General features: G+C 35.2%; 1 protein-coding gene across 24 annotated transcripts in view; it reads right to left on the reverse strand.

The window, feature by feature from the left end:
* Positions 1-5,477: 5,477 nt before the first annotated feature.
* The window catches only part of unc80 (unc-80 homolog (C. elegans)), a 162,836-nt gene continuing 141,904 nt past the window's right edge, over positions 5,478-26,409 (reverse strand). For 17 of the 24 annotated variants that reach the window (XM_073953838.1, XM_073953836.1, XM_068221936.2 and 14 more), the window contains 13 exons: positions 22,045-22,168; positions 19,959-20,084; positions 19,751-19,874; positions 19,272-19,478; positions 18,982-19,166; positions 16,439-16,604; positions 16,168-16,347; positions 13,143-13,290; positions 12,926-12,982; positions 12,167-12,248; positions 11,027-11,144; positions 8,456-8,670; positions 5,478-6,516 (listed from right to left, as the gene is read on the reverse strand). In XM_073953838.1, the coding sequence (XP_073809939.1) occupies positions 6,172-6,516; positions 8,456-8,670; positions 11,027-11,144; positions 12,167-12,248; positions 12,926-12,982; positions 13,143-13,290; positions 16,168-16,347; positions 16,439-16,604; positions 18,982-19,166; positions 19,272-19,478; positions 19,751-19,874; positions 19,959-20,084; positions 22,045-22,168 (2,077 nt within the window). In that variant the 3' untranslated portion in view covers positions 5,478-6,171. Of the gene's footprint in view, positions 6,517-8,455; positions 8,671-11,026; positions 11,145-12,166; positions 12,249-12,925; positions 12,983-13,142; positions 13,291-16,167; positions 16,348-16,438; positions 16,605-18,981; positions 19,167-19,271; positions 19,479-19,750; positions 19,875-19,958; positions 20,085-22,044; positions 22,169-24,597; positions 24,638-26,409 lie in introns of those variants that run through there. The other 7 variants (XM_073953835.1, XM_073953833.1, XM_068221935.2 and 4 more) reach the window with 4 other exon arrangements.

The raw sequence follows: 26,409 nt of genomic DNA on the forward strand, positions 1-26,409 counted from the left end.
CTTTCATAATGCTGAAACAAAACCAAAACATATTTCATTTTATAATTATAATGATTATGAGAAACCAACAAGCCATGATTAAATAATTTATTATTGAATAAATCTAACAGATATCTGCACATTAGACGAAAAACAACAAATGCACAAAGCAGCGACACAGAAACATAAAAATAGCTGAGCCTTAACATCCTGGATACTCAAGTTACAGTATCAACATCAAACTTTATGCAGAAACATTAGTGAAGTTTCTGCGGGACAAAATGATACTGACAGATAAAAAAAAAAGCTGAATTATGTCAAAGAATAAACAAGAAAATAGTCAGGACAACAGTAGATGCTTAGAATATTTCTATTGAAATATATTTATATGTATTTATAGTATTTAAAAACAGTATTTTCTTTCCTCTGACGTTTGGCGGGTGCTTTGAATTCGTCTTTGCAAACAAATATTTGGCAACAAACTTTGCATCAATATAATACAAGCTTCTTTTTTACTGAAAATAAAGCATTTGTAATATTCTGAATATCTCATTTCTATATAATCCTCTAAATAAATAATTTAATAGATGACAAATATGTAGAACACACACACACACACATAATAATTACATATTAAAATTCTGTTGTCGTTAATATTTGATATTATTATTATGATATTCAGCAGTCAATTCATATTTTCGTGTTTAATCCTGTCAGTAATATTTAGTGGTAGTTACATTTAACCACATCAATACATAAAAATTGCAGGTAGTAATAATCGCATTCATACAAACTGAACGACTAGTTGTTAATGACATATTTCGTTGTGTATCGTTTCTCTCCTATAAGAGGTAAGAAAACACAGGGGAGATACATCTCTACTCACTGGTGTTGCCAGATCTTGCTAGAAAAAAACAACTATTAAGAAAAAAAAACATAATAAACTAAAATATTCTTAATGTTAAAATAAACTGTAATAGAAAAAAGTCATACAGTAAAATACTGCAAGATGGGATGATGGGATGGTAACACTTTAAAGGGATAGTTCACCCAAAAATGAAAATTTACCCTCAACTTTTACGAATTTCTTTCTTGGGTTAAACACAAAAGAAAAATGAAAAAACCTGTAACCATCAGTGTTGGGGGGTAACTAGTTACATGTAAGGGTGTTACGTAATTAATTACAAAATAAAAGTAAAAGTAATTTGTTACAGTTACTGAGAAATAAAATGTGTAATTAAATTACAGTTACTTATGAAAATGTTAAAGATCAAATATGGGTTAACATCTAAATATGTTGAATAGTAATAATCTTTGTTTGTTTTTGATATGTCTGCTAAGATATTTGATATTATCTGCTTTGATATTATCTGCTAAGGCCATTTATTAAAGCGGTGCTATTCTGATGGCTTTGACTGGTTTTACGGTTTGATTGTGGCACACCATGTCTAGCAGTTAGTTTAATCCTCTCTGCCGCTGAAAGCATTAGGCTACTACAACCAGTCTGAGAGCTGCAAGTAGTGACGCTACAAGTAGTGACGCTACTATCTTACTACATTTCTCAGTAGCGTGGCAGGAGCGTCGATACTTTCTAAATCAAAAAGCTTTTCAGTAGCAAAGCTATTTTATTAGTGAAATAGCGTCAACACAATCTACATTTACCGATCCCGAATTAATAAGTGACAGCACTGACATTCACAGAGCTGTGAGGCCAGTGTCTAGCTGATAAAAGTAAATTCATATGATGGTGAGAATGACTATTTCTTCTTCTTCTTCCTGTTTTTCAGTGGTAGACAATAAACCTTTTAGTGCGTTACTGCCACCTTTCACTGTGAGGTCGCCAACTAAATAGGCTGACACGAGAAATTTGCTTGATGGAAAGATGACTGAGGGAGAGGAGGTCTATATAAATGGTTTACTGTAGTAAAGGTTAAAGTATATTATGGTAATAACTATTAGTTCATGATCGTTACTAATGATACTACATTATGTAGTGTAATTTATTAATGAAGAGTTATATATATATATACATATATATATATATATATATATATATATATATATATATATATATATATATATATATATATATATATATATATATATATACACACACACACACACATATATATACAATATAATGCTTAATCCTAAATAGTTCCCTTTACTATAAATCACTATAGTATTTTAAATGTGTAACACCTGGTTTTATTGGATTTTATGTTTTTGCTGTTATATACTATAATTTGTTTCTGTTTGGTACAACATATTATTTATAGTAAATAACTGAACTGAACAATTATCCTTTATGTTTCATTGACAGTTTTATTGATCACCAAGATATAATTGATTGATTGATTGATTGATTAAATTAATATAATCTTAATTCAAGTGATGAAAGATTTTGAAATTCTAACAGTAAATCGGAGGGCTACTTTAAGGTCCCACTTGCTTGGTATAAATGCTTGAAAATGATTTAGTTGAAAATATTCATTAGAAATTTAAAAGTAATCAGATGTAATCAGTTACTTTTTTTATAAGTAATTAAAAAGGTACACTATTTATTACATTTTAAATAGGGTAATTTATAATGAGTAATATATTACATTTCCAAAGTTACCTCCCCACCACTGGTAACCATTGACTTCCATAGTATGAAAAACAAATACTATGTAAGCCAATTGTTACAGGTTTGCAGAATATAGCGATCACTCTCTATCTCTTTTCACAACCTTGCACTTTTATGGAATATTTCGTACAATTTGACATGTTTTTTTTCTACAGCGCATTGTGTTCTGTGTCCTGACTGGCTGTAGACCATTGTCAATCAATCTCCTCCGTGCCGTGTCTCCTGTACAGTACAGAATGCGTTAAGCTTGCCAAATTTACAGAAATCTTCGATCGCTAGCAGTGTAAGTCTGTGCTGTACTGTATGTTTGGAAGTTTTCTCCCCAGAATGTCGACGAAACATTTTGCACCATCAAAGGCACCTGCGGTAGCACTCAAAAGTAGATCCTAACCTTCGCACAAAAAAGTTGTGGACATGCTAAAGCAAGGTAGAAGTTACACGGCTATAGGGCGCTAATATGAAATAAATAAATGAATATCAAATGGTTTTGATCTTTGGTTTCATTCTATAACAGTGGACTTATTTTTCTACAAAGGTTTGAATTATGAGAGTGTTTAAACAATTGAGAAAAGTTTGAAAATGTTAATGCCTGTCTGTGAAAAATGAACAACATGTGTAGTAAGGGGTTTTACAGCCTTAAAACATCTATAATAATTATAAAAAATAAAGCTGCCTATTTTGCGGATTTTGCCTAATAAAGGTTATCTTTAGAACGTAACTCCTGTGAATAATGTGGAAGTGCTCTATTGTCTTTTGTGTTCAACAGAATAAAGAAAGTCAAACAGGTTTAGAATGAGTAAATGATGAGTAAATGAAATGAATTTACAGCTTTGAGTGAACGATCCCTATTCTGTAAACAATCATGAATAAATACTCAGTCAATAGTGGTTTAGTTAAAACTTGTTGACCATAATGAGCTTTTGGTCACTATAATAATACTTTGGTCAAAATTAATGCATATGTTGATGCTGAAATGGTGGGATTACCATGGTATCGACATACACACAATTAAACATCAGGGAATTGACTGCTGTATTGTATATGTGGCTTGCAATATTTGCTTTAAAATGACATGAATGATCTCACTAAAGATTGTACGACACAGCACACATTTACCAGCTTTCAGTTGGTGGGTAGAATTATGCACTGTGCTTCATAAATGCGTCTAGTCATTGCAAAGGATGTCCCTATATAGCTTTTCAGTAACACTCAAACCTCAAGGAGCTTGTTGAGGTGTGTTTGATTATTGTTGAAATAAAACTGAAGAATTGTGGTTCTCCTGGGGCTAGCTGCATACGCACCATTTTAAGGGCTAGTTTGACCAAATACACTCTTTGAAATTAAGATACAAAAGGTAGTCACTCGGGTGGTACCCTGTGAAAAAAGTACACTTGTTTAACTTTTTATGTATTAAAGGGCACTTGTTTGACCCCTTTTTCAAGATTTAAGATAAGTTTTTTTTTTGTCTCCAGAATGTGTTTGTAAAGTTTCATCTCAAAACACCCATCAAATTATTAATTATATCTTTCAGAATATTGGAATTTTCTGCTCTGAACACAGTCTAGCTGTTTTTGTTGCCTGTGCCTTTAATGCTAGTTCTCCCCACTCACCGTTCCCACGTGCCTTTCAGAGTGTGCCTCAATCTCCGCCTTGGCTGTGTCAGATAAACAGCACAGAGACAGACATGAAGCAAGCAGATCTCACGTAACTTTTGTGAGAAATACTACAGTAAGAACTTTCCCAATGATTATTTGATGTATTTGTTGTGGAGTTAATTCAAGCCTTTCGATGAGTCACACACAATGTCATTGCAAAGTTCACTCGCACACACAGGGTGTACGTTTAATTTAGCACTTTTTGCATGGCAAATGTGACACAATACACGTTAATATCCACTGCTGTATGGATATCCGCTATGTTAATGTACAAAATAAACCTGATTTAACTTCCACAAACTGGAATTAGAGCTTCTTCTTTTATAATTGTACTGTCATGCAGCTGTCGTGATAGAGTAAAGACAGTAAAATCGCTGTTCATTACAAACATGCACTGTTTAAAAAACGTTTTAAACTTGTAAAACTCATTCTTGATCACATTTGATGATGATTGATGATCACAGAGAGCTGAACAGATCTTTTAATTCCAGTTGCTTTGCGCACGTCCTGTCTTGTTGATATGATTATACACATTAATTCAGAGACATGTTAATATGCGTTTGTCAATCAATTTGTTGTGCGGGGGAAACTGCACTCCTACGTCATGTTGCGGTGGGCCTCAAAATGGGAGGAATTTGGATCCTATTTTAACGTCCTATTTTAAAGAGACTTATTGTCTTTATATCACTCCAATATGACTGTGGACACACTATACCTGCACAGAGTTCTGTCCAAACAGCTTCCAAAAGATGATTTTCATCATAGGTGCCATTTAATGTCTTTAAGGTACAATATGGGCCCTTAAGGAACCAGTACGGATTCTTTAGCTATTAATATGAACACTTCGAGCACAAAAATGTGTACCTTTAAAAAGAGGTATAACCCAAGTGACAGCTTATTTCTGAGAATTGGCCAATAGCTTATTAGTCTTGCTTTTTTTAGTTGAAATTAAATCTCTCAATCTTTTAGTAACTCATTTTAAAAAGCTATCCTATTTCCAGTATTGAAAAAAAAGTATGCAACTGGCCCCAGAAATGAACTAATGGCATTTTGGCATAGTGTGGTATGATTCAGCTCAGCATGACTCAACCCAGTTTGCTTTTCCACTGCAGTTTAGAACGCTTCAAACTGGATATTCAGAAATATTTTTACAGTAGCGCCACATCTACAACTGTGACAATTGTAAATGTGACACAAACAAACACAACAATGGAGCAGACAGTTTATCGGATAAACTATTTAATTCCAGATCAAATACTGCGGATATTTAGATGTAAAGAACAGCATGTTTATGCTTTCTAAACCACAGAAAAAGGTGGTAGAAGATACATATGTGCAGCAGTAACAGATTACTATTTCACTTACTTGACAGAAAATGTAGGAACAAACATAAATGTTGTCAAGATTCTCGCTGTGGAATTTCAGGTTCAGTTTGACTAACCACAATCCACATTTTGTTCCCCAGACAGTTTTTTTCTCTCTTCTGCTTGATTGGTTACGACTTTTGGTAGTCTATAGTACTCTAAATGTATTCCTACAGTCTGGCTAATTGGTACAGCACCAAACCTGACTATATTTGATAAATTTTAGCAACAATAATCAACGAAATATGAATGTTTTCTTTGTTGCAGTGGCATTTTTTACATTCTATGCCTTCAATATGGCAGGTTGGCCAATCAGTGAGCTGCAGTGTTTGCACATCACATTTTAGTATCAGTTTAGTATAGAGGTTCTGTACACTGTGAGCCATACCACACCATGCTGTTGAAAAATTGCCATCACATACCCCTTGTTGAACTCTTTACTTTCTATTATAGTTGACAAAAAGGCTTCACATTATTCCATAAATCTGATCACAGGTTCCAAGCCCCTGCCATTACCTTTTTCCACTAGCACAGCTGGACACGGTCAGACATGAGACTCATCCAGATCCAGGTCAACAGGGGACAGGGGCAGTGCGGAGAGGACGTGGGGTGTGAGCAGGGATGTCAGGAGTGGGTTCTCTGTGCCGCGCTCCTCTCCTAAACTAGGGGATGAGTCTGTGTTCTGCAGAAGCCCAGTGGTCTCCTCATCCTCTGGGCTTTCACGGATCTGGGATGGGGCCAGGCGGGATGGGGTGCTCAGAAGGGGGAGGGGTGGAGGGAGAGGGGAACAGGATCTAGAGGTGGAGCTGGAGGCGGCTGAAGGGGTCGGGGACAGACTGCTCCTTACACTCCCCTGATCTTTCCTTTCTTTACCCTCAAACTGAGAAGCCTACAGCCAGAACAGAGCAGGTTTTTGTAAGTGTTATGTCGAGTTCAGAGGTAAACATTCAGTTTGAGAGACTTGATGTCTACATTACAGTCAGAAAATAATAACATTTTAAATATAGAGTTTTGTGTTTTACCTAAAATGGTTTAATTTAACCAATTACTTTAATCACAGTTCCCATAGTTTCATGAACAGCAAATGCAAGGACGGTCAAGGAGTTTTTAAAGCAGCATTCATTTCAAATCAAGCACCTTTGTAGTTCATACTCCAGCATATGTAGCGCCATGAAAGTTACGGTTTATGTAAAAGTTTTTAAAAATGAGTGTGGAAGCTTGTGTCCACCGCAGAATACGAAAAAAAAGATACATTTTCATCTCAAAATTCAGCCTCCTCAGAGCTTCATGATGTTCTTAACTCACAATAAATTTGACTTACTATTTATCTATCTTTAAATAGTATACTTAAATGGTAAATTTATAAAAATGTTGATTTGAAATGTTGAAAAACTAAAATTAGGATTTTTATGAACTAATTGCTACTTTAGAACATAGTATGATATTTTACATAAAATCAGAGAGCTTCCTCTTCCTCCATAGACAGCAGAATTACAGAGATATTCAAAGTCAAGGAAACTTTCCATGTGACTTCAGTGGCTCATCTAATCATACAAACACTTTTGTGACAAAAAAATCCAGTAAAAACAATCGGTTATCGGTAACATTTTATAATAACACACTATGAATCATTTATTAAGCATTAGCATCTAGTGAATTCATTTTTTTAAGCCTTAATTCTACATTAATAAATGTTAGTAAGCAGTTTATAACTGCAGCTACAAATGCTCAATTCTTGATTTATAACCACATTTATAATCTGCTCAATAATTATACTTTCATATTTTGTGACTGGTTGATTTTTCAGTACTAAATGAAGTATTGCATTATTTACAAACCACTTGTATTTAAGAGTAGTTGGATGTTTTCAAGGTCATTCAGAATGAGTTAGTAAATGATTAATAAACTATTGAAATTAACGTTTATGAATCTTATGATTTAGGCATATAGTAATGGTTACCATGTATGTTAATAAATGCTTTATTGACTCAACTTCATGCAGTTTTGTGACCTAATCTAAAGTGAGGACTATTCATGCTTTATAAATCCATTATGAATGACAATTAAAGGCTTGGTATCAAATGTACAATCAGTTTTGACAGTGTTTTTGGTTCCTTTTCAGGACTTTGAATGTCTCGAGACAGTTGAAGGAATTGTTATTAGATGTCTTTACAAAGTTTATATCTCACATTTTGTGCCCCCTTTTTCACAAAAATCTTTTGCAAAAAAAATAATTAACATTTTTTTTACCAATAAAAAGAAGTCAACTCGAAATTGTAAAAAAAAAAAAAAAAAGCAAACATTTGTGGTATAAATTAAGAACTGTGAGATATTAACATATATATATTAATATAACTTATATTATATTATATTATATTATATCATATTATATATGTATATATACATACATATACATATATGTATGTGTGTGTGTGTGTATATATATATATATATTTTTTTTTTATTTTTTATTTTTTTTTTATATATATATATATATATCTTAAATTATAATATAAAAGTTGCTTCACTTTAAATGAAAATAAAAAGTCAGAATTTATTATCTCATATATATATATATATATATATATATATATATATATATATATATATATATATATATATATATAAGATAATAAATTCTGACTTTTTATTTTCATTTAAAGTGAAGCAACTTTTATATTATAAATTAATAAAGGTCAAAATATATTTATTTAGCGCAACAATTTTACTTTGAGGACTAATTTCTAAATACATTCTGATGGCATTATGTGTGTGCATAACAAACAGGCTTCAGTATGAACAATGTGTCCTCTAGGGTAAAATCAGACCTGAGGCCATGGGGGTTTGTTCTGGGCAGTTTTGATGCCAGGTGATGAGGACTCTGCTTGGGATGGAGAGTACCGCCCTCCAGCTTGGCTCACTCTCCCTGTCTCTGTAGCTGTTGGTAGGCCGCTGCTGGGGCTTGTAGTGTCAGTAGGCGATCTGGATGCTGCTTCCTGCTGGGTCTCAGTAAAAGTGACTGACCTCTTTTGGTCACCGTGTGCTGAAGGAAAGATTACAGATTCGTAAGTCTCTCTGAACCTCCTCTGCATTACATCATGACACTTTTAGCTAAAGAGACTTACTGTACATTACATTCAATGTGTTCATTGTTACATAGCTGATGCAATTTCCTGGGAATGAAAATTGCATTGTCACAACCATCCACTAAAGTTTAAATACTGGAAATTCTATGACTGTCACTGTCCTTATATAACATGTAAAACTAGATGAATTAAATGCAATGCATGGCTTCTAATCTAACTTTCTCAACACATTAACTAAGTTCACATGGACATCAGTAATCAAATTATTTGCCTTAATCTGAATAAGACAATAACAGGATTAAGGTGTTTTTGAGCTGCTTTTTGAATGTTCCTTTCATGATCCCGTTTTACATGTTATAGCACATAATTCGATTAACATCATTCCGTCACAGCGCTATCCACATTTCCCCCAGAGTTTCATGTTCTTTTGGGTGTTTCATTCTTAACTTGTCGACTTTAACTGCAGTTTAACACTTTCACTTTCATTCAGGAACATTTCATGCATGCCCCCCATGACAAATGAGGTATTAGATGCGAGTATGAACTGCTGGAAGAGTGTTGTTTTAAAGGTATTTGATATCGAGAATCATATGGGGAAAAACCTCCGCATTTCATTATGTGTGTGTCTGTGGTCCTTCTTTGACTCGGTAGGTGCAGGAAATAATGTCAAACAGCCCTGACTATCTTGTCGCAAAATGTGGCAAAAATCCTACACGACAGAGGTAGTTTGATTGTGGTGTTTCCATGTCTGTACTGCACTTCAATAATGCCACTAAAATCGGCATATTCTACATGTCTTAATCTGATTTCTGTTCGATTATGACCTTAATTAATCAAAAATCGCTGTTTACATGGTTGACTCTTAGGCCCAATCCCAATTCTATTTTTACCTCAAGGTACATCAATAGAAGAAGCTGTATTAATAATAATGTAGCTCAAAAAGTAATATGGATAAATGTTATTATTAGAGTTCGTATAGTGAGTAAGTGAGAGAGAGAGAGAGAGTGTGTGTGTGTGTGTATGTGTGTGCCTTTTGTTCAGTTTGTTCATTTGTTTGTTGCATTAACTCATTCATTAATCTTCATTAATTTTAGACATGGCATATACTGTATGCTATACAAAAAAATATGTAAAAAATAATTGAAAAGTTTATATGGTTTGAGCCTCGGCTGGGTCAGTTGGTGTTTCTGTGGGGAGTTTGCATGTTCTCCCTGCGTTCACTTGGGTTTCCTCGGGGTGCTCTGGTTTCTCCCACAGTCCAAAGACATGTGGTACAGGTGAATTGGGTAGGCAAAATTTTCAGTAGTGTATGAGTGTGAATGAGTGCGTGTGGATGTTTCCTAGAGATGGGTTGCGGCTGGAAGGGCATTCGCTGCGTAAAAACATGCTGGAAAAGTTGGCGGTTCATTCCGCTGTGGCGATCCCGGATTAATAAAGGGACTAAGCGAAAAGAAAATGAAAGAATTAATTCATATTTTTTTGTTTGACACCCCAAGATTTGCTGTGGCCTCTTCTGGCCGCCCCTAAGAAAATATTCTGTGGGCGCCACTGTCCGTCCCTGTAATAAATTGAACATTATTTACAATATGATTAGCTTTAATCCACAGTATGGTCAAACAGTTCTCAGTGCAAGTGCAACTGTAGTCCAGTCACTTTATTTTTTAGATATTTTGAAGAATAGGGGCGGCCCAGTGGTTAACACTGTCGGCTCACAGCAAGAAGGTCGTTGGTTCAAGTCCCAGCTGAGCCATTTGACTTTTCCATGTGGACTTTTGCAAGTTCTCCCCGTGTTGGCATGGATTTTCTCCGGGTGCTCTAGTTTCCCCCACAGTCTAAAGACATGTGGTATAGGTGAACGGAAAAACTAAATTGGCTGTAGTGTATGAGTGCGTGTGTGAATGACAGTGTATGGGTGTTTCCTGGGTATCCGCTACATAAAACATATGCATATAGTTGGTAGTTCATTCCACTGTGGTGACCGCTGATAAATAAGGGACTAAGCAGAAGGAAAATAAATAAATGAACGAATGAATTAATTTTGAAGAATGCTGGAAACCTTTGACTTAGTTTTTTTCAAAGTCATTGGTTAGTCAATGGTTAGGTTTTCAGCTATCTTCAATAAATCTTATTTTGTGTTCAGCAGAAGAAAGAATAAAAGTTTGAAAGAGCGTAAATAGTGAGTAAATTTTCTTTTTTTGGTGAATTATTCATTAAGTATTAAGTGGGACACAATGATCTGGTCTCACGGGCTTAAATGCTGTGCACATTAGCATTATTACTAATTATATTGGTAGTCATAGAAAGAGCATGCACCTCTGTCCAGTGGTTTATTCTTCGGCTGAATGCTCCTGCGGGTTGTGGAGAGTCTGGCTCCCTGACGTCCACGAGACTCGTCCTGTACTCTCTGTATAGACAGCAGGGGGCGGCGAAGCTACAAGATAAAACAGTGACTTAAATTCATGACTTGAGACAATATACTTATTAATATTTTTAATAGCCCTCCTTTGATATTTTAATTTTCTTTTTTGTGTATTTGAGATGTGATGTTTAACAAAGCAAGGACATTTTTACCATATTTATTTATTGATTTTTTTCTGGAGAAAGTCATTTCTTTTAGTTTGGCTGGAATGAAATATGTTTAAAATTTGTTTTAAAACAATTTTGGGTCAATTCGCTTGTTTTGAAACAACCCCAACAGCACAAAAATGTTTAAATTGAATGCTAGTATTGAATACTGGTATCTTGAAAAATACCCAGTAAAATATTATGTCTTGTCATCATGGCAAAGACAAAAGAAATTACTTATTAAAACTATTACGTTTAAAAATGTGTCAAAAAAAATAGTTTTATATTAAATAGCAAAAAAATAAATAAATAAAAGATTCAAAGAAATAATAATATCGTAAACCTGTAGATAGAGTTAAAGTCATAATTATTAGCCCTCCTGTTTATTTTTTTCCCCAATTTTTGCTTAGCGAAGATAAGATTTTTTTCACTTTTTTCCAAACATTATAGTTTTAATAACTCATTTCTAATAACTGATTTATTTTATCTTTGCCATAATGACAGTAAATAATATTTGACTAAATATTTTTCAAGACACATCTATACAGCTTAAAGTGACATTTAAAGGCTTAACTAGGTTAATTAGGTTAACTAGGCAGATTAGGGTAATTAGGCAAATTATTGTATAACGATGGTTTGTTCTGTAGACTATCAAAAAAAACATAGCTTAAAGGGGCTAATAATATTGAACTTAAATGGTATTTAAAAAATTAAAAACTTATTTTATTTTAGCCGAAATAAAACAAATAAGACTTTCTCCAGAAGAAAAAATATTATCAGACATACTGTGAAAATTTCCTTGCTCTGTTAAACATCATTTGGGAAGTATTTAAAAAAAACAGGGGGGGCTAATAATTCTGACTTCGACTGTATGTTTTAAGATCTCACCTGCCTAAGTCCTCGCTTACGACCGAGGGGAGGCTGAATGAGCAGATTCTGCTGTCCCGGTTCACTCTGCACACTGGCAACCCTGCACAATAAAGCCAAAGCACAGACACACAAACACAAGCCGATGAGCTCAAACTGCTCCGAGAGCTGAACACAATCCCTGTTAAATCCTCCTGATAAATGGGAGAGTTAAGAGGAAATGTGTCCCTTCCACAAATCCCCATTAGTCCTAATGCACTCCACCAATCAAACACAGGGACGAATCAGAAAGCATGAATCGCAGGTCAGAACCTGCAATGTCATCCACAAAGAAACAAAGGGGAATAGAGGAGCTGGTATAGCAGGTAACCACTGAAAAAGTACTTAGCCGTTTTTTGGTAAATACATTTAGTGAGATTTTTAACATCCGATTGTCTACTTTACTCCTGCTAGACCAAGCTCCCCAGCCCCACAGATTGGCCCCCAAAAAGAGGAACTCCAATTTGAGCAGCATAAAGCCTGAAACATGAGTGGACACCATGACACCATGAGGCTCACTGGAGGATGACATGAGTACCACAGAGTGAGAACACGAAGACGGGCATCATTGTCCCTAGCCAAGAGAGAGAGAGAAAGACAGGCAGAAAGTGATTTGGAAAGGATGAGAAGAGAAAGAGGTCCTAGTGAGAAGTCAAGTTGGATGTGATGAACAGGGAAGGCAGGCCCAGCCCCGGCACACAGACGGTGAGACACTGCACAGACAGGGCCGTGACACTGTACCTAGACAGGTTACCCTCCTCCAGAAGCCCCTGGGATTCATCTAGCACATTGGGTTCGCTGTAGAATTGGGCAGGAAACAAGATTAGGGGAGTAAAAAGATAGACATGCAACCCCCCCAGCTGTAGATCAGCCCCCTCTTAAAGGGAAAGATAAGGTAAGGCTGGATAAATTAGGATGTTATAGAGTGCGTTTGTGTAGTTTTGGCGTGTTTGTTTACCTGTGGCTGGGCAGCATGGTGCTCATGCCTGGTTCGGGCTGACTGGCGGCAGAGCCTGTGGCGTGACTGGAGAAACGCCGCTGGGAAATGAGTCTGGGGAGAAAAGCTTCGTGCTCACTTACCACGCTGGGAATGCTAATGGAGTCATCTGAAAAAGACAGAGGACGAGTTTATATGGCTCACTTTCAATAACATTGGAAGAAAATTCTTTTGTTAAAGGAAATGTCATTAAATATTGAGCTGTTTTTTTAAGAAGCCTACAAATCAGATAGCAAAGGTTTACAGTACATCCGGAAAGTGTTCAAAGCGCTTCACTTTTTCCCACATTTTTTGTTACAGCTTTATTCCAAAATGGATTAAATAATTTATTTCCTCATAATTCTTCAAACAATACCCCTTGATGACAATGTGAAAAAAAATAAATTTTTTTTTTTTTTTTAAATTAAATAAAAATGAAATAAAAAACCTGAAAAATCACATGTACATAAGTATTTACAGCCTTTGCCATGAAGCTCTAAATTGAGCTCAGGTACATTCTGTTTCCACTGATCATTCTTGAGATGTTTCAGCAGCTTAATTGGAGTTTAGCTGTGGTAAATTAAGTTCATTGGACATGATTTGACACTCATCTATATAAGGTCCCAGGGTTGACAGTGCATGCCAAAGCACAAACCAAGTATGAAGACAAAGGAATTGTCTGTAGACCTTCAAGACAGGATTGTCTCGAGGCACAAGGCTGGGGAAGGTTACAGAACAATTTCTGCTGCTCTGAAAGTTCCAATGAGCACAGTGGCCATCATCATCTGTAAGTGGAAGATGTTTGGAACCACCAGGACTCTTCCTAGAGCTGGCCGGCCATCTAAACTGACTGAGCAGGGGAGATGGGCCCTAGTCTGGGAGGTGATCAATAACTCAATGGTCTTGTATGAATTTACGTGCGTGAGGTTACCATAAAAAAGTAAGTTGCATTAAAAAAATTATTTTATTGTAAACTAAGTTCTTATTTATTTTTCTGTAAAAAAAACATACAATAAAAAGGTAACTGTATTTGTATTTTCAATAGGAAACTGATTTCTAGTGATGGCTATAACTTTTTTTTACTTTAAAATATTTTTGAAGAGAAACAGCTGGAGAGCCACATATTTTTGGTAAAAGAGCCACAGGTTCCCTACCCCTGGGGTATTGTGTGTAGAATTGTGAGAAAATAAATGAATTAAATCCAGTTTGGAATAAGGCTGTAACATTAAAACATGTGGAAAAAGTGAAGCACTATGAATACTTTCCTGATGCACTATACATGCTAAAAGTATTATATTAAGTTTATTCACTGTGCATAGCAAATACAGTCTGCAAGACCAAAAACATTAAAATCGCCATGAAACGGAAGTTAAAATTGTCCTTTTGCCTGCTATCGTGGCATACATCCATGTGAAATGGTCCTGAAATGAGAGAAAAAAATGTAGGGTGGTGCAGGATTTCATTGTTTGGGAACCAATTGAATTTCTGAAAGACAGGCGTTGCTAGCAAAATGAAGAAAGATTGATGAATGGAAAAATTCAGAGCAGAAACGAGACACACACTGCCCTAAAGGAATTCCACAAGCGAAGAAAAGTCATTTTGAGGGGGAATGAAAGTTATGGGTCACACTTTATTTTGATGGTCAATTTGTTGAATTTAAGTTACATTGCATCTCACATGCCAACTAATTCCCATTAGATTACAAGTAGACTGTTAGGTTGGGGTTAGGGTTAGTGTAAGTTTACATGTACTTCTTAGTTTTTTATAGTCAGTTAAATGTCTGTGGAAGGAGCGGTATCAACAGATAATAAACAAAAAGTCTAATTATACTCAAATGCACCATCAAAATAAAGTGTTACCAAGTTATGGTATTTAATTAAAAGAAGACTAAATTTTGATTTCATGGCGACTTTAACTTTTCTGTATTTATTTGAGAGAAAAAACTTTTCTAAGAGTTGTAGAAAAATATACAACTTAGTATCATGCTTACATTTATAAGACATTACATGATTTCAAAATGCCAAAATACTAGTACTAATATCCATATCAGACAAGTTTACAGAAGAATTCAAAATGAAATCTTGAAATTCATACTGATAACACAATAATGATAAAAACAATGACACCCCTAAAAATGACAATTACTATAAATGACTCTTTGTGTTAATCTAAACCTTTTTATTTGTTAAAATTGATCTATTACATGTAGAGTTTCTAGCATTAACGGATTGTTGTAGCGAGGACGTAAACAACGGGAAATGCTGTTTGGCACCGTTAACAATTTAGCTACAAATTCATTTTTATCCATCGAACTGCTGTAAACAGCCCTAATCTTCACAAGCGCTGCAGTGTCTTTCTATGCAGCTGCTTTCCGTGTATTATATATCTCAAATAACCAACTTGCAAAAAATGTGAATGTTTCATATTACTTGCACATGCTTATAAACCGAGCATATATGAAAGACACTTGTCAGATTTTATTTCAGAGAGCAGGTGTGAGGTTCAACTGTGTCCTTTGTGTCATTTTCTGTCTGATTCAGGCTCAAACTGATACAGCTAAGAGCTACTCTGACTGACCGTATTTACACAGCGCAAAAGTGTGATGGTTTCCTGGTGACGTGGAGCTAATCCGCAAATCACAGCACATTTAGTTAACTGATCAATCAGAGCCACTTGAGGGCGGGCCTTTTAGAGGAACTAGGAAATATGAAAGTCGTTTTCATGTTAGCTAAGTAGCTATAAGTAAGGTATATGAAAAAATAACCAGATTTTCTATAAATGAAGCATGAGCACACATTGCTTTGCATCTCATAAACAAAAGCAAGCCTTAAAAATCACAATCTGGACTACCCCTTTTAAAGTTTATTGAATAAAAAAAAATTGTGATGCACTCTTGGCAACCAGTATGTTCAGTATGACATGAGAGTGAGTAATTGATAAATTACTTTGATTTTGTTTTTGAACTAGAACAATCAGCTGAAACCAAAGAAGAAGAAGAATCACATACTTTCCTCCTCCTCCTCATCGGTGCGACTGAGTGTGTCCTGTGAGGGCTGGCGTGAAGGCTGGCTCTCCTGCTCCCAAACGGTTCCTGTACCAGTGTTGGAGCGAGACATGGTGGCCAGACTTAACCTGTATGCAGAGGTGGATGTGCCAACAGTACTAATGGAAGTCTTTCCCTGGTATGCTGAAATAAAATGAAAAAAAAAAAGTCATCATAAAAATTTAGAGATTCTTTTGTTTTATAGGTGTTTTATATTGACAAAGCCAGTTCTAACCAGAACCACTGTGCACGGCCTCTTTCAGGATCTTGAGCTCATTGCTGAACTCAGCAAACAGAGAGCTTTTGCAGAGCGAACGCGGGATAAAACGACGCTCAAGTTGCTCTGCAATGTGGTGACGGGCCGTGATCTCCTCCTGAGACTCAGCTGGCTGGGTCAACAGCTGAAAGTAGAGACATGAAAGAACAAAAGGAAAATTTAGAAAGAAACCATTATTCACCCCTACTTTTATTAATGGAGAACAAATAAATACAAGAAGTTAAAAACTACAAGTATCTTGGGATAGTCTTAAACTGTAGTCTAAGAAGGATCCCTTGGGTTGACTGCATTAACACTAAAGAGATTGTGTTTTCTAGTGATGACTAGCGATGTTTTATATTTTTTATTTAAAATATTCTAGTCTTTTGTAATATCTGCTAGTATGAAAACGCTACTGAGGCTCAGAAAAGGTGTTTAAGAAACTGCTGACAAACTATTGGATCAGTGTTAAGCCTCTAACAGACTTATATAGAGAAATTGATAAGTAAGGCAGGAGGAGTCATGGTCAATTCAAAACAGCCTCCGAGCTCTGCATTTGAATTGCTCTCGTCAGGACAAAGATTCTGTGCACCTCAGGTTTTAAATACAGACAAAGTATATTAAATAGTAATGTAAATAGTATATTTAAATAGTAATGGACTATGAAGTAAGCTTATTTGACATTGTATGTTTTTTGATATGATAACTTTGGTTAAGTGCTTATTTGAGCTGGATCCTGTTCTGGGAAATGTTAGATATATATGTTTTGCGTTTCAGTATTTATTTTAATTGATCCGGCATTAACTTTAGCATGGTGAATAATTGCATGTGTGTGTGTGTAAGAGAGAATGTGAATGAGTCAGAGTGAATAACAGAGAGCAAAGTTGTGTGAATTGTGTGTGTGTGCGCACACACTTAAAAGTAGTCTCTTTCGCCAATCAGCTTTTTTTTACATTTACAATCACTCTCATTGGTTGGTGATTGTTTCACGGGCAATGAGCAGAAAAAACAAATAATGGCATAGTGGCCTATCTAAATAATAATTATATTTTTTAAATGCCAAAGATGCAGTCAAGCATATTTTAATTTTTTAAAACCACAAGTAAATCTGATAATGAGCCTGATCACAAGAGATCTTGAGAAGATGAAAATGCGCCCCCTGGATTAGGATAGTGGGAGAAAGAAGCAAAGCGAGTCAAGTCAGCCAGAAAACAGGGCGGAGGTAACTGTGGGCTCTTGAAGGTTAGACAGAATCATTTTCGCTTGGCACATGTTAGTAAGCTAAATAGTGATGTTTCATAAGATTTTTGTTTATAGCTAAATGTTTGTTTTTTTATCCATGGTTGACATTATATTGCACAAAATAATTAAAGACCGTGCAGAAATTGTATGCTTTTTTTTTCGCCATATGGGCTAAGTTATGTCATGTTCTGAGAAAACAGCCGACGTCAGTCACGGTAACTTTTATTTCCTGATTTTGTTTAGGAAAGCACTGCCTAGCTTGTGTGTTAAAATGTGATGATGACAATACTGAAAATCAATTTCCCCATGGGGACTTATAAATGTTACCTTACCTTATGAAGACTTGCTCATTAAAATCTAAGTATAGTAAAAAAAAAAAAAGTGGATTCTATACTATATTTATGTAACCCTCAAAGCAGAGCTCTGGTATGGACATTTAAGTACTCTTAACAGGTGCATTATATTAATCACAAAGTTTCTTAAAACCTGCCTTTAATATTTAAGTCAAAATATTTGTGGTCTAAAAAAGATTGTTGCAGTTTGTACCCATGTTTTGCTCTACAGGTCTGTGCACTCAATGCAATCTAACAAATTGTATGAATTTGTAGGATCTCATTTAAACATTTTCGTATGATTCGCTCATCCTTTGTTGGTGGTCTTATGCTTTAAGAAATCATACAAATTATACAAATTAGCCACAAAATTAAAAAAGTTACAATTTGGTGTGAGATTGAATTGGATGGCAAGACCTCTAAGGCAAAACATATGACAATAGGTAAAATAGTTTTATTTCCTAGAGATGTGGTAAAGATGTGTTGAGATGCCACACCAAACATGTGACTTAAAATCTATTACTTAAACTGTCTGAAAGGATAAAAACGTAAAATGGTCAAAAAAATAAAACTTTTCTAGCTGCAATTTTGTGGTGTAGACGTTATTCAGTTATTAAATTGATGTGTTCAAAATAATTCATATATCAGTTTAAAATTTTGCGGTCACACTTTATGTTGATGGTCCGTTTGTTGAATTTAAGTTACATTGCATCTACATGCCGACTAATTTTTCCAACTAACTAAGTTGACATGAACTAGCTAAGTTTCTTACAGCCAGTTAAATGTCTAAGGAGCAGTATCAACAGATATTAAGCAGACAGTCTACTAATACTCAAATGGACCATCAAAATAAAGTGTCACCAATTTTGATACTCTCAAAAATACTGTATCCATCAACCAATAACAGAAACTCCAGACAGGTTTTATATAGTCTTAAAATCAGCTTACCTTGCACTGTATAAATGGACGCAGTAGAATGAAGATTGGAATTCGTGTGCGCACAATAAAGTCAATAAAATCCCAGAAAGCCAGACCGCCAACTTTACGCAGAGCCATTTCCTTGACTTGTAGACTCAGCTTGTACCATTGATTGCCCAACTGTCGTTCAAAACAGACTAGGACAACCTTCAGAGCTAGACAGAGTCCAGAAAAATGTACAAAATGTCAGAAACATGCTTTCAAATTTAAATCTCTTTTTAAATTGTTATATTTTTACTCCATCCACCCTTCTCTAGTACCAAGATAAGCTGCTTGGCTGGTGGATTCAGCAAGCCCTTCTCTACGGAGGTCTTTTCCAGTGTCCCCTGGGGTGGAGCAGTGAGCAGGAGATGCGTCCAGAACGAAGTTCTTAGTGCGGGACGTGCTGATAATGCGTGGAGGCAATAGGATGTTAATGACGGTCTGCAAAAGTAGAAATACCTCTGGCTGCTCCAGATGAGGGCTGTCTATTAACAAAAACGAACACATTCTATATTAGACCGCTTTGAGCATGGTTAAATACACAACACAAGATCTGTTATGTATATGTAAAACAAAATATTATGATTTTTTTATTTGAAGCTGATGTTTTATAAATGTATATCAAAAGTATTATCATGTATGAAACAAGGTAAAAGATGCAATCATATTTGTATAGAATATTTTCATAGAAATGCAAAGATGTGTTGTGTGTGAATGGCTCTTAAATGTTGATGGTTGTTCGATCTCTGTGGCAGACCTTTACTTCCTGAGCCCACAGTCAGAACAAATGGAATTAGGAGGTTAAGCAACATCCCCTCACGCCTCTCCTGATTGGTGAATGGGGAGATCACATGACTGAGTGGGAAGTCATCCTTCAAAGCCTAAGAATGGAGGAAGACATGTGGCCATAAATGAACTGAAACAGATGATGTAAACATTTTTAGGAAGGAATGACTAGATTATACCTGGATTTGCATGGCAACCAGACGCACAACTGCAGTACTGAAGGGAAGTGGAGGAGACAAGTACGGACTCAGATGTAACAAGGGAAGTCCATCGGCCACGCTAGATGGCCCCACGACCCCCATTACCTAAACACACACACATCAATATGTACAGTAAGCGGGTTGATGATGTGATGTTGCATTTTCACTGTCACACATGACAAAAATCAATGAAAGTATGCTTTTGTCAGAGATTTACAAATAGATGATAATCAGCAATATGGAAATAAATACGCACATAATATACAGGTTTTTATTTGCTATAAACAGAAGTTACAAATCGATATATATATTGTACATTTACAAATGTATATGTGCCATGGATATGTACATTTAAAATTTAAGTAAATAGTCCAAAAAAAAATTTTGGTTCTGTTATTACTTTTATAAGCCAAATCTAAAACTGTTCTATGGTGTGACTGTCTCAAGCGTAATTTAATAAATTACAGCTCTTTTAAATTAAAAATTAATAAATAACCTAGGCCTAATTTTATGAGTAGATGTTTTAGTAAATGGCAATCATTTTTATGTATATTTCTAAAAACATAGAAACCTGCTATATTATACAGCATTTCCACTAAAAGCTTTAATTAGTTGAAAGACCCCATTCAAGATCGTGTGACTGCACCCCGCTGAAGCCTATCATGTGCAACTGTTAATTTTTTGTTTTAAAATTGTTTACACATTCAATTTTTATGGAATTATTATTAAATTGTTTAATTTTGCTGTCCTTTGGTGTGATACTACTGTTTATTGAAAATGAAAAAACTCATGGAGAAAAGAAATATTCATAAAATCCTATAGATTAAAGCACCCTATATGAAGTTAAGTGTCCAACAATGAAGATAAATCACTCTTATGGTGTTTGTATTATGAAGAGTTGTTTTTCTGTCACACATCAGTCTTAAATCTAATTTTTAACAAAAGTTTGTCAAGTACCCAAGAAGATTCATTCATTCAATTTTTTTCGGCTTAGTGCCTTCATTCATCAGGGGTTGCCACAGCGGAATGTACCGCCAACTTATCCAGCATATGTTTTACACAGAGGATACCCCTCTAGCTGCAACCCAGTACTGGGAAACATCCATACACACTCATTCACACACATACGCTACGGCCAATTTAATTTTTTCAATTCACCTATACCACATGTCTTTGGACTATGGAGGAAACTGGAGCACCCAGAGGAAACCCACCTGAACATGAAATGAACAAACAAAGTTCACACAGAAATGCCAAACTGACACAGCTGGGACTTGAACCAGTGACCTTCTTGCTGTGAGGCATCAGTTCTAACCAGGACTTAATTTGTGCCTGTGTTGTGCCAGGAGGGGCACCCCTGCCGTAAAATGCATGCCCTCTGAGATGTACGTCTATTAACTAAAATTGATTAAAAAAAATTAATAACAGAGTTATGACACTAATGAGTTTCATGAATGGAACCCTTCCCTCACAGAAGATATTTAAATAAATAAATAGTTTGACTTTATTACAATATCGATATGATTAAGTAAATTGTTTAATTTGTGGTTTAGTTTAAAACAGCAACAACAATTTTGTGTGTTCCATGTAGCACAAATGTCTGTTTAAAACCCACCAAAAAGCCTAATTTTAGACTACACTACAGTCAATATTACTATTTTTCATTTATCTGTAAACTTAGTGCATTTTAAAATGCGTTTCACTTTTTGTCCTTGCTTCATCCATCAAATTATAATTTTACGTTTCATGTAATTATGGACTTTTGATTTTTTTTTATTGTAGACTGAGAATATTAATGAAAGTCATTCTGCCGCAGGGGTGCGTTTCTCTGCAAAACACTGGCACCTGTGAAATCTGATCCAGCAGACTCCCCTTCCACCTTGACTCGCTCTCTTCCACACCTCTCCCTTGTCTGGTAACATGCCAGATCCGTTACCCCGATCTGTGGGATCTCGCAACTTACAAATTAAGCACTGGTGCTTACCAGTGAGCCACCGTGTCGCCCTAACCAAGAAGATAAAGATCGCAAATAAGACATCAATGCTGGCAGGTGTTTGTAACTCACAAGGTTGACACAGACGTTGATTAGAGATCGCAGGTGTGGGAGGAATGAGATGATTGGCTGGTGATGAAGAGTTAAACAAATCCCTTCAATCAGACTGCTGGCTGCCTCCCACTCCACCTGTCGCCTGCAAAACCAACACACAGATATTCATTTCACACACACTTGCGCAAGACAGACATCCAACATGTTTTCTTTTACTAGTGATTGAGTTGCAGTGCATCTGGAAAGTATTCACAGTGCTGTTTTCCACAATTTGTTACAATATCGCCTTATTCTTAAAAGGACTCAATTCAATATTTACCTCTAAATTCTTAAAACAATACCCCATACTGACAGCGTGAAATAAGATTAATATCTTTGCAAATATTTAGATTTTTTTATGTACAAATGTATTCACAGCCTTTACTCAATACTTAGTTGATGAACCAATTACAGCAAGTTTTTTTGAGTTTAATGCTACAAGCATGGCACACCTATTTATGACCAGTTTCTTCCACTCTTTTTTGCAGTGCGTCTCTAGCACAGCCATTTTTAGATCTTCAAAGAGATGTTCAATTGGGTTCAAGTATGGGCTCTGTCTGGGCCACTCAAGGACAATCACAGAGTTGTCTCTTAGCCAATCCTTTTTATCCTGATTGGTTGCTTATAGTCTTTCTAATGGTCATGCCCAACAGAACCTCGTCTCTCTCTAGGTTTTTTTCCCCCTTCACTTTGTCAGTTGTTTTTTTCCTCGCCAGTCACCACTGGCTTGCTTGGATCAGGACTTGTGGAGCTGCGCTTCGGTGGATTCGCTTTACAGTGTTTAAACTTTCATCAATGAAAAACTTCAACTATGAAATCTGGACTTTACTAGAGCTATGTTAAGCTGCTTTGACACAATCTACATTGTAAAAAGCACTATATAAATAAACATGAATTAAATTTTGAAAGCTGAAAGAAGAACCTTCACCCATATCTAAGGTTCAGAGCAGCTTTTTCTTGCTTTCTGTCCACACCAAACGCAACATGACAGAAAAATAAATACCAGCTATTCAAAGCGCAGAATTGTTTATAATCTAATTAATACTAAATCTCGATTACATTAATATAAGTACATGCTGAGTGCCAGTTTTTTTTGTTGGTTTGTACCAATCACAGTTCTAACATAAATTTTTAAACTATTGAAATTGTTAGCCAGTTATTTTTTTTTTAAGATCTAAGATAAATATCTTCTTTCACTTTTAGTTTAGCAATAAATTTCACATGAAATGGTATTCAAAGAACATCAGTAGCATTTAACACAAAATAAAACCCATGATTTTTAATGAAAACCTTTTTAAAAACATATAGTATGCATAAAGACTTTAAAGAAATATGCAACATCAATAAAACAGATTTCAATACGATTTATAGCAAATAAATACCCTTAATGTGTTTATGCCTTAATTAAGATTTTCATGCACTGCAAAAAATGCTTTTTCTTACTTAGATTTTTTGTCTTGTTTCTAGTCCAAATATCTGAAAATTCCTAAATTAAGAAGAATTTTCTAGACAAGAAAAACATATTTTCTTGTTTTGAGAAATAATATGCCAATAATAAGTGAGTTTTTCCTTAAAACACGCAAAATAATCTGCCAATGGTGTAAGCAAAATAATCTTACGTCAAAAGAAAAAACAAGATTATTTTGCTTACCCCATTGGCAGATTATTTTGCTTGTTTTAAGGAAAAACTCACTTATTATTGGCATATTATTTCTCAAAACGAGACAATAAGTTTTGCTTGTCTAGAAAATGCCTCTTGATAAAATTTTTTAGATATTTAGAGTAGAAACAAGACAAAAAATCTAAGCAAGAAAAGCATTTTTTGCAGTGTGGTAATGTTTATAGTCACAGTTTCATTTAGGGAAAGTCCTAAGATAAATAAGTTATATCTCTGAACTTTAATAATAAATCTATAGAAAATGCTGAGCTTTCCACCTCAGGTGCAATGACTTCTGGGACTTCTAGAGCGAGTTCCGTGCTCAAGTCTGCAGCCATGCATCCTCGATATCAAGAACACATCCAGGAAGTTTCATGCAGCCTCGGTTCTTGCGGTCTTAAGTATTAGAACTGAACTTTAGCAGTTGATAATGACATTACACGAGAACACTAGGACACAAGACCACTGAAGAACGCATATTTAAAAACACCCCTTGTGGTGTTTTCACTCCTCCTATTTTACAGATGATGAATGCAGAAATGTTTTGTACCCTTATTCCAGATTTGTGCCTCAAAACAATCCTCGAGGTCTAAAGACAATTCCTTAGATCGCATGGCTTGGTTTGGGCTCATTAAAACTCTGCTGCTATTTGGGGATTTCCGCCTGGATTTTGCCTACCCAAATTTAAAAGCTTCCTAAATCCACCTAAAGAGGTGTAAATGCAAAAATTTGGTATCATTTTAAAGAAAACCCTTTGAATTTTCATAAAACACTATTGAAAGTCTTTAAAATAACTGTATATGTTGTCTGTGGTATAATAAACACATAAAAAAGAGGCACTTTTTTTTTTCATAAACTCAAATTTGAAAGTGTACCTTTTAGGTTCTGTGTGGTCTTGGTGGTTCCTGCACATGTCTGTAATCATAGGAAAAAAGAAAAAGGTCTCTACCCTAATCTATGCAAAAGTTATTGCATTCCAACTGATGAGAGGTGCTGTACAAGCCACAGAGACCGATCCTTTTTTACATATTTCACTATTCTTTTGTTTGATCAAACATAATTCACTGCGTTTGGACCACGTCAGACATATAAAAGGATTACTTATGCACATCACCTCAAAAACAGAGGAGAATGGCCCTGAAGGACACAGCATAAGGTAAGAGATGACAGCTGTCTGTGCTATCTGGGGCTGCTTATTGATCATGAATGTATTGTTTACATTTCTGCGCCATGGAAACACCACAATTTATTCAACAATTGTTTGGCATATGAATATAATTCAGTAAAAAGAATGCTAGAACTGTATGAGCACAGGTAAGAGCTTTCATTTGAGCTATAACTTGTACATGTGTCATATAAAAAATATGAAAATGAACCAATGTAAAATACCCAGCTCGGGTATCCAAAATACTGTGTATTTAAGTGTAAATAACTTTTATACAGTAGGATAAAAACCAAAGTGATGCATATGTGCATAAAATATAGATTCTACACTTTCAAACGACACAACTTACGGGGGTCTGGTGCAACGCTAGGTGACGATGACGTCATGGACCCGGTACCGGGTCCGCAGAGTTTAAGTGGTTACGCATACACAAGGTATAATGCACAATTTTGTCCCAATGGAAAAGATCTATAGACAGGTGTGCTATTCCAAATTATGTTTAGCCAACTGGGTTTACCCCTTCAATCAATGTGTGGAAATATCTCAAAGATGTCCAATTTTGAGCCCAATTTTATGTCATGACAAAAGCTGTGAATACTTATGTACAAGTGATTTTTTCCACCGTTTCTGTTTCCACCATTTCCAAGACAAATCACCACATCACAAAAGCAGAAGCCATCCATTACATCTCAGCCCCACTTTACACCTGGTATTAAGATGCAATTTGGTTGATTGGATCACAAGTAGACAAAAGAGAGAAGACACATTATTGTTTACACCTGGCATTTAAATGCATATTTATGTCTACTTTCTAGCATTTTCCACCACTTAAGGGAAATGTAGATGTAGAGACTTAAAAATATAAAGCTGTAAATTTAATTTTAGACAAATATTAATTGCTGAATTGTAGTCATTTATTTTGTTTTTCCCCACATCATTAAAATAAGCCACAGAACTATTCTGAGAGTCTACAGACATAAAATGAGACAAAGCAAAGGTATACAGAGAGCTACATCTGTGACTGGAAAGAGGACATTTGCTTTGCTCCTTTTTCAAACCCTAATTATTATTTATTCAACCAAAGCAGCCTCCACACTACAAAAGCAATCCAATTACATGTGTTTTCAACTACCTCTGTGGGTGAAAAAAGATCTGTTCCAACTGTCTGGCATTCAGCTGTGCCTCAAACAGAAGTACAGTAAGTGGTACGCTTGGTATTTGTTAATAGCATTTTGAACTAATTGTCTCATAAATCAATGTGAAAGTTTTACAGTAAAGGTGACAAAAGTTAGCATTGTCTTACTGACACTTACTGTAACTGGACTTTGCCAAAAATAGTAGAAAATAATATATTTAAATATTTAATAATATATTTTAATAATATCTATAAATAAGTAAAATTGATTTGTAATTCATACCTGCTAAAAACACCACAGTTGCAATACAATAGGAGTCCCAATAGATGTTAAATCATGTTTATTTTGTACAGTAGCTATAATGGATCTCCATAATATCTCCATAT

This window comes from Danio rerio, chromosome 6, assembly GCF_049306965.1.
Source record: "Danio rerio strain Tuebingen ecotype United States chromosome 6, GRCz12tu, whole genome shotgun sequence".
Classification (NCBI taxonomy): Eukaryota; Metazoa; Chordata; class Actinopteri; order Cypriniformes; family Danionidae; genus Danio; species Danio rerio.